Source organism: Trichoplusia ni, unplaced genomic scaffold (assembly GCF_003590095.1).
Source record: "Trichoplusia ni isolate ovarian cell line Hi5 unplaced genomic scaffold, tn1 tig00003945, whole genome shotgun sequence".
In the NCBI taxonomy this organism is placed as follows: Eukaryota; Metazoa; Arthropoda; class Insecta; order Lepidoptera; family Noctuidae; genus Trichoplusia; species Trichoplusia ni.
In genome coordinates, this window is record NW_020800476.1 from 33192 (window position 1) to 42930 (window position 9739).

The 9739-nt window shown below is 34.1% G+C and overlaps 1 protein-coding gene across 1 annotated transcript; it reads right to left on the reverse strand.

The window, feature by feature from the left end:
• Positions 1 to 4356: 4356 nt before the first annotated feature.
• On the reverse strand, positions 4357 to 6933 carry LOC113508142 (putative nuclease HARBI1). Its single transcript, XM_026891108.1, has 6 exons — positions 5960 to 6933; positions 5702 to 5882; positions 5384 to 5574; positions 5176 to 5311; positions 4923 to 5064; positions 4357 to 4793 (listed from the first exon to the last, which is right to left on the reverse strand). Exons 1-6 carry the CDS (start codon positions 6058 to 6060, stop codon positions 4375 to 4377), a joined length of 1170 nt encoding a protein of 389 aa, XP_026746909.1. The 5' UTR covers positions 6061 to 6933; the 3' UTR covers positions 4357 to 4374.
• Between the last annotated feature and the right edge of the window lie 2806 nt (positions 6934 to 9739).

Here is a 9739-nt window from a genome sequence, read left to right on the forward strand (position 1 = left end):
TATCAAAGTACATAATTGAATTTTTGTTATAACAAGTAATATTATAGATTAATAAGTTTAAATTGTATATATGCATATTCTGCTCATAAGTTAATGAATTAGAGTAGGGCAGAGCACAGAAAATGAATTTACATTTCTTTTTTTCACAAAGTTGTAACATTAGATCAATACAATCAATAATATCTGCTCTACTGACAGCCAGACCATCCCCAAATAATAAAATACCTGTGGAACCTGCATTAAACTCAGACAAAGCAATTTGTCTTGAAACTTTGTAAAAGCTGGCACCGGGTAAACAAGTATTTAATACACTCTGCTGGGAACAGGAACAAATGATACTACCTAATCCTTGACCTAATTTATCTGAAAAGATATGTGTCCTTATAATATTATTATTTTTTTTTATTTTCAAGTTAACCTTTTTTAAAGCTGGTGTAGTGAACACCGGTAAAGGTTCAGCACTCTGAGATTTTACAGAGGCCGTGGGTGGAGAGCAGGAGCAGGCACAACACAGATTACTTTCACCACCAGGTTGAACAACAATTAAAAAGAGCAAAAAAAGTTTAGGATTTCTCAGACTTCATTGATTGCATTCAGTTAGCTAATTCCGGAAAAGTAATAGTGAAACCTATGGAAGTTACTGATTTTTACAAGTATATTGATCATTCATCGCAGCATAAATTGAAAAAGAGCACAAATCGGATATATTTGAAAGATATTGTTAGTGTCGAGGTGCGTAGGAATAATTTTAATTTATTTGTAAAGACCGAACATGATGGTGAACTCCGAGAAATAGGGTTCCTAAAAATGAAACACATAAAGTCTCATTCAATTCCCGATCCCATACAAAATTCAAGTCCTAGGGGTATCACTGAAGCTAGAAAATCTGCAATTATTTCAACGCTCACTAGAGTTATTCCAGAAAATAGACTACCATTTTGGCAAAACTTGCATACCAATGACAATTCAATTGATCTAGTTAATATTTTAGATGTAGATGATTGTGATGAGTAAAGACTGAACTTGCATTTAAATTAATACATTTTAAGACTTACAAAGTGCCATTATTAGCTCTTAGTTCTTTATTGTTTTAGTTTTTAGGTGGGAGCTGAGATCCCTATTTGTTTTTGTTTGTAATCGGGAGCAGCAGTCCCGTTTGAAGCATAACGTTGATTATATGAATGTTGATTGTTTTATAAGTTTATATGATTAAAAGCCTACTAGACCTTGTGAAGGTCTCTAAATAAAAGTATTCGAATTTTATTTTTTTTATTTTTACACACTATCCTAAATTCAAGGGTCTAAAATATTTTGTACTGCATGTATATAATAGTATTTATTTTGACTTTACTATTCCTTTTACTAACACAAAATGCAGTAAAAAGTATTTGCTAGACATGAATGCAGTAATAAGCACAAATACTGCATTTCACTTTGTGATAGACTATAATATCCATTAGTAACACAAGGTTGAAATGCAGTAGTCAACTTTATAAATAACCTAAACCAAAATTAAATATTTGAAATTAAAATATATAATGCATAGTAATAAAATATACGTATTAGTTACAAATTTAAATACATTTGATTTCCAGACGACTAGAGATAACAAGAAATCATTTAACCGCGTTTTTCTCGAAACCGCGAAATTGCAAGTACTGCATTTACGATTACGACGGCAGAACATTGAACGAAGGATCGTAAAATTGATTGAACGTTTCGTTCAAAAACTATAACGTATTTTGTTCGTAGTGATTTCACTGCTTTTAAAACTTTAAAACCATTTAAATATTAATGCTTTACAACGAACCAGTAATAAAAGTTAATATTAATTTAAAATAAATGGTGTATTTAATTAATATAATACTGAAACTTTGTTTATTTTGAAACTGTGTTCCTAAACGAACGACATGACATTTTGTGCCGCGAAGCTCATTCAAGGACAACTTTGTTTTGAAGTGAAGTGAAGAACTCGTATTACTTTACATCTAAAAGTGTTATCGGGGTTTACAATCGCAGTTACAAAACCACTGAAGTTTAGAAAATGAGAACCAGCCACCCACAATACACAATTATGGTGGAATTCATGGAAAAGTAAGTAAATTTCATTTAATATGTTATTGTAAACATACCAGTTGATAAATGATATTTTAATGGAAAATTTAAATATACATATTATTATGAATCAAAAGGTAGTGTATTTATACAATTGGGTCATAAAAAATGGTAAGCTAAATTGATAGTTCTTTAACAAATTTGAATCAAATTGAAATAAACTTCCATGGGGTATGTATTTAATTTATGATATTTATGTAGGTCTAAAATTAAGTGTATACCAGATAGAATGGGAGACAGTCGTTTAATTATAAAATTATTTAAATTATTATAGGCATGGAGACTTGTCTAAACCCAGCGGAGGCCCTCGTGGTAGACACTATGTACAGCTAAAATGGAAGGAGCTTTCGGATATGCTCAATAGTGATGGCACAGGCGACTCTAGAACAGAGGAAAAGTGGTGAAAGGTATGTCTCAAATCTTTATCCATGGTTATAGTTTCATCTCACAAGTAGAAATTCATTGCATGCATTTTATGTTGGCGTTGGGCATCCTTCTCTATTATTGGTGTGGTGTTTTTTATTCATATTAAGGTTTGGAGTGATTTCAAAAACAACGTGAAACGAAAGTGGGCCAAAATAAATAGGTCAGCTCATGGTACAGGTGGTGGGCCTGCGCTTCAATTAACATTAACCGACTTAGAAACCAGGGTTATGAATATAATTGGGGTGCAGGCTGCTACTGGAATGCCCATACAAGAAGCTGGCTTCATACAGGTGTGATTAAGAATTTTTCTTTGTAACATTTAAAATGAGTTTAGTTTCAATTTTTGATGCACATAATTATACAGTCACAAGCAAAGATAATTATGTTTATTTAAATAGTTACTAAAATTATAGTTTTTACCTCAGACTGATATAAGTCAAGTGTTCAACTTTTGGATTGTGTACTCATCATATTGCTCATGACTGGACATATAGTATATTTTCATAGAAATACAATAAGCTTGGTAACCATTGAAGAATTGTGTGAATATGATATTCCTAAACGGGACTGAATGTGGTCAAAAGTTTTCTCTATGAGAAGGACCTACCTCTTTATAAATCCCCAGAATAACAAAAAAGGGTCACCACTTAAGCTCTTTTTTGTTAGTATAGTTACACTTAAAATTCTTTTGCAGTGGTGCATGACTTCATCTCATGCTTTTGTTTTTACCACATTATTTATTTGAATTATGATGCCTGTGCCCTAATGTAATTTTTTATGAAAATAAGGTTGATGTTGAGGAGGAAGAGAGCTTGTCAGGTACTCATCTACAAGAAACAAACACAAAAACAATAAGTGAAGTTATTGTTGATGACATACCTATAAAACTAACACCCGTTGCTGACGGTTGGTATATTTTTAATTTAAATACTTTAGATTACCTTTTGAGTTTGAAATAACTAGTACTAAATGAATTATAATTCAATCATTAAAACTAAAAACTAACACATTAAGTCGAGATAACTACCTAAATGCCCATCATTTTGCCAGATACTTGGAATACTCCGGGAACAAGTAGCCAACGCTCAATCGCTCCACCTCCACCTCCCGCGCATCCACTACCACCTTCAATAGCTTCAATGGACACACATTGGAAGCCGCCGAAGAAAAAGAAGAAAGCCGACGATGAAATTTTAAAAGTATTTAAGGAGTGTGAGGGGTCCGCAAGGCAGTATGAAAGAGAGCGTGATCGAGTTGCGGAAGAATTAGAAAGAGAGAGGATTAGACAGCGTGATGTAGAGCTGCAGTTGCAAGCTAAATGGCTGGATTTTTTTAAAGAAGCTTTGAAGGTATTGGATGCATATTTGGCGAATAAAAGTGTATAAAATCGGACATTATTTGTTTCGCCAAATATGCAACTAATAGTAAGTTATTTGGTTAGGCTTATTGTTTTGTTTTTTTATTGTTATTAAGTTTTATTTGTGTATGTAGATAAAGATTAGCTTAATAAATAACTTAGACAATATATTATTTTAAGATCTTTTAATTATATTTCATAGAGAAATACTTTTTATTAAATAGTGGAATAGTATCTGGAAATTTTAATTTATCACAAAAGAAAAACCATTTCTACATTCAAAAACCATTTACTAAAACTTGGCTGCAAAACAGCTCTTTATGACCGTCAAAAATTCAAATTAAAATAACAGCACATGTACAGTCTCTTAGCGACAACACCGTTCTATAAAATACAATATAGAGCTTAAAAGTAACAACACGAAAATACAAATAAAAAACAATTAGCTAAGACCTAGAAAAAAATGGAAAATTAAATTAATTATTAACAATGTGTAGTCTATTGATTCTATCCACTAATATTTGTCTTAGTGTTCTACCGCGAATCAAATCATCTCTAGAACCATGATCGCGAAGAGGTTCTTCTGAAGAAACTGCTGATATTCCTAATTCTAAAGAATCTATGACATCTTCTTCAGGATCGGGCACCATAAAATCTATCGCTAAGTTGTGTAGAACGCTACATGCCATAATTATAGTTGCACATCTTTCGGGGGTGTAGTGTAATGTCCGGTCCTTACAAAGGCATCTCCACCTATTTTTAAGTCTACCAAATGTATTTTCTATTACAACTCTGGCTTTCCCATGGATGGTATTATATTTTGCCTCTGGCGTACCTTCAGCAGCATCTGGGATTGGTGTCATCATCCAAGGCCTCTGTGGATATCCAGAATCACCTGGAATTTTTTTTATTTAAAGAATAAGTTATTAAAAAAATCTATAAATTTTAATTACTGGAACTTGCCTGCTGCCCTAAGTATTTTGCAACATATCTTTTTCTAATTGGTTAATACATTTTTACCTACCTAAAAACCAAACTTGTTCATTATTTTTATTTATGACCTGGATATATCTATTGGCTTGACTATTTTCCCAAATAAATGCGTCGTGGGTCGCACCTCCATATTTTGCATTAACATTAATAATTCGGCATTCACTGTCACATATCTGAAATGTAAAAATGTGGATGAAGATGCAACTGTACAACATAATTATTGTAATTAATTAATTGTTAGGCCATCGGTGCTGAGTGAGGTATTTTAAAATTTAATATCTCACCATTTGCACATTCAGTGAGTAGAAATGCTTTCTGCAAATAAATAAATGCTCAATGTCTCTTTTTGGAGAGAATATATGAAAATGAGACCCATCTATGCATCCTATTACTCCAGGGATGCCAAATTTTGTATAAAATCTGTAAATAAAGGATTTTTGTAATCCACTCAATTTGTTCAAACTTAGGTATTATAATTTGATTACTACTTACTTGTTTTTTATAATATTACGCTGCTCTAGCGTCGCAGGAAATTTTATAAAGTAATTTAATATTGAGGGGGTTACAAGGGCGTCAGTAACCTGTCTCACATATTTACTAACTGTGGTTTGCCCTAAACATTTAGCCATTCCTACTATTCTTTGGTAGGAGCCTGTAGCATAAAATGATAAAGCACACAGTACCTAGAAATACAAATAATAAATGAAGATGTGTTTAAAAAATATTATATCCATTAAATATGTAGAGCATCCATAAAAATGTACCTATTGGTTAAAATTTTGGGTAAATTCAAGTATTTACTACACTTACTTTATGTTCCAGGCTGATCCTTTTACTTGGTCTTAGACTAGATTTGACCCTTAATTCGCGACATAAATGCAAAAATGCTTCCTTACTGAGACGAAATCTATTTCTAAATTCTGTATCGCTTAGATATTGCACGTTAATATTGGCTATATTTTTTCTGAGGAGAGCTCTCCTCGAGATTTCTCTGAAATTACAATAGTACATTAATAAACCAACTTATTTTCTATTTATCTACATAAAGTATTGTAGTAGATGACTCACCTAGTTTCTCTTCGTACATTTCCACTTTCAACAATCAATCGCGCCGCACAATAATGGTACAACGTGCTACGTCGATGGGTGCTTCTTGTTAATCTAAGCATTTTTCAGCAAAATTCGGTCACACAATCACTTAATTACTATTTAAATCTTCCAAGAAACTCTGACGAAAGTTTTGTCACTGTCAAATTTAAAGTGAATAAACTTTCGTAAAACTCGCAAGCCAGCCTTCGACAATCACGATACGATACGTCAATTTATACCTTCGTGCTTCCTATCTCCATACAAACGACTCAAGGTTACGATAGTTACGTTACGAATACGATACGAAACTTACTTGACTTATGTTCGTGCTCACAAATTTAGTTCATATTACGCACACTAGAGGCGCTGTTTATGTTTCCATACAAAACGCTCACGTTAACGATACGAATACTTTTTCGCAAGATGTTCGTGCTAGGGCTTCAGATCTGAAGTACATTTTTTAGTGTTCATTAAAAGTAAAATATTGTTCATTATATTTTTCATTCCAACATCATTCAATCTTCCAGTATATTGTGAAAACATAGAGTAGTCGTAAATTAACTTCAGATTAGAGTCCAATAATGTTGCGTATTTATGAGTGTCAATGTCTAGATAAAGCAAGTAGTTGAACGTCTCTATTCTCCAGTTTAAACATTTCAGAATAATCATTACATTTGAATGTTGGCGCACAGAGAATGATGTTCGTATTCTGGATTTCTTGCAGGGTCTTTCTTATTTCAAAAACTATTTCGATATAATTGTTTGTTTTGCGGAAATCCTCTTCTCCTATAAGTATTACACAATAGTCCAGTTTTGTGAATGACACTAGCTTGTTCTTTAAGTCACTAATTAGTTGCAATATTCCACATTGCGGTGTAATGTAATGACATATCTCAGTGTTTGAAAATGTATCTTTAGCAATAGTTAAAATTTTATTAGTTTTACTAGCTTGTGCCCGCGACTTCGTCCGCGTGGAATAGTGACTTCCGGCAGAAAAGTATAGATAGCTGTGTCCGCGACTCCGTCAGCGTGTAACTCCTTGTGTATTAAGTTAATGTATTGGTAATATTTATTATTATTATTTATATTGGTAATATTGTTTAGATCACGTTCACATAAGGCTTAACCCTTTATAAGACACAGAACTTAAAAATATTTATAGCTTTTAAACTTTATAATAATGTGTTAAGGTTCAAATTCTGGTGGCAATATAAGTACCACTGCCTTATAAAGGTAAGGTAAAGGTACCTATAAAACGAAAATACTTTAGTGCAAAGCTTCCGGGTAAACTATATTGAAAGTTGACCCGTCCGGCACGTGAACATAAAGACTTTTAGAACTGCTAACACGGGAAAGAGCAACATACAACTGACCATGTGAGAAACAACTGACACTGAGATCTACTCCAGCAACACGAAAAGTCTGCCCTTGAGCCTTGTTAATTGTCATTGCATAACACACCGATACTGGGAATTGCGTCCTTTTAAATTGGAATGGAAAATTATTTGGTATTAAGGGTATTCTGGGAATAAAGACGGTTTCTCCTGCACCGCAACCTGTTAAAATTTGAGCCTCGATTATATTTTGTTGCAACTGGGTTACTTTTAGTCGAGTTCCATTGCAAAGTTGTGGTGGTTTTAAATTTCGGAGCATAATAATCGGTATCCCAATTTTTAAACAAATTTCATGAGAGGGAAGTCCGGGCATATTTAAAGAATTCTATCGGGTAATTAGTGGCTTCTTGTTCATCGACCATTCTATTTATTGATCTATAAACTTTGCTTTCCCCCTGTATATTCGACAGTATTTTGTTATTGATCTCAGATGCCTGGTCATTGCGAGGAGTTAAAATAGATCTTTCGCATAGCCAAGAATTGTCCCTATTTAATATATTTGTTACGTCACCGTAAACCGACGATATAAGATGTGGTTGAGATTGCACCATACAACATAATTCAGGCGTCAGTATAAGTTTTCCTTGGTGTAGTTGTGGATAGGTACCTTCACCAATCTTTAATAATGTGTCAGAAAATTGACTATCATCCGGGTTATCTCCAGTTCTCACTCGCATATTTATAGTCAAATGCACCGATTGTATATCTCGCCATAAATAAGAGCTTTTCAGGCAAGCCCTAACCTCATCAGCTCGGGTTCCCCGTGGTATTACCGGTAAGGTTTGTCGGAAATCACCACAAAATAAAACCGTGATACCGCCCATTGGTCGATCATTTTGTCTTATATCCCTTAAAGTTCTGTCTACCGCTTCTACTCCTTTTCGATGGGCCATCGTACATTCATCCCATATGATTAAACTACCCTCGCGTAATACCTTAGCTTTGTCGCTATTTCTTGAAATACTACAGGTTGGATTTTCCGTGCGATCTAAATCAATTGGTATTTTAAACATACTGTGAGCAGTTTTACCTCCTGGTAGCAATGTTGCAGCTATCCCTGATGAAGCTACGGCAAGAGCAATTTTACGCTGATTTCGAACATAAGCCAATATTAATTTAGTCAAAAAGGTTTTTCCAGTTCCTCCAGGTGCATCTAAAAACCATATTGTTCCCAAATTATTTTGAACACTATTGCACACGCGGTCATAAACTGAACGTTGTTCTGCAGTCATCATTGGGACACCGTTTTCTAATGTTGTCAGCAGTTCCGTTAAATTGTAACCAATCTCTGCGGAATATTCCCTATTAGTTACCTCTCCGACTGAGGTTGGTGTTGGCAAACCATATTCACAGAGTGATTTACCGCCTACTGCTGTTAAGTCTTCCTGAAGAGCTAATAAGCACTGATTTATGGCAAGATCACGGAAATTATCATTAGTTGTGCCTTCATCATTGTTAGGTATATTTCTAAGAAAGTCTTCTGAAAATTTTTCTTTATATTTTTCCCATAATGTTACAGCATCTGACAAATTACAAAATGTGAGTAATGTTACAAATAAATGGCGTAACCGTCGTGGATTATCACTAACACAGGATTCTGCTAAAGCGTCATCCCAATGCTGATCATTTTCAAGCAAATGACGCGCTTGGCAAGCTGCTTGATAAGTGGGATAAACAACATCGTCTACTTTTCTCAAATCTATAAATGAGGTTGGTCCTCGCACGGTATGTAATAATAATCGCAAATAGAAACACTCAGCGTTGTTAGGATGAACGGTGTACACTCTACCAAGAACATGTTCTTTAAAAATACCTGACTCGCCATCTACAGGCCTGCCACGGCGTCTTCGATTAAAGACACCCCGTTGCTTATCGTAGGTATAATACGATGGAACTTCCTCATACAAAAGAGATTTTGCAAAATCATCAGTTTGGCAAAGTCGAAAGAATGCTAATAAACTTGTTTGTCTAGGGTTCTCTAACCGTTCTGTGACATTTTCGGCGTTGAAATATATACGTTGGCCGCCTTCAAGATGAACATCCAGATGAGTCACAGGTGGATATCTTTCGTGAATGTTGAAACTTAAGATCCGCCACACAGCTTCTGAAGAACTTATATATCTGCCTGACTGAAATCTTGTAACTTCATCATGTTCATTTCTCAAAGCAAATGTAGCTTGGTCACTGCCCTTATTAATATACTTACAAATATATTTTATTGACTCTACACTATTACACATTTCAACATTTATGTGAGCTTGAAATGCTCTGGACAACACAGGAGAATACGGAACGACCCACCTATTATCTAAAGTAACTTGTTGTCCAGACACTCGCTTTTCAACAGTAAAACCATCATTATCTC

Coding starts and splice junctions, on each gene's coding strand:
- LOC113508142 (XM_026891108.1), bottom strand. CDS start 6,060: ATGCTTAGATTAACAAGAAGCACCCATCGACGTAGCACGTTGTACCAT. Junction 5,883..5,959: donor AATGTACGAAGAGAAACTAG/GTGAGTCATCTA, acceptor TTGTAATTTCAG/AGAAATCTCGAGGAGAGCTC. Junction 4,794..4,922: donor TGAACAAGTTTGGTTTTTAG/GTAGGTAAAAAT, acceptor AAAAAATTCCAG/GTGATTCTGGATATCCACAG.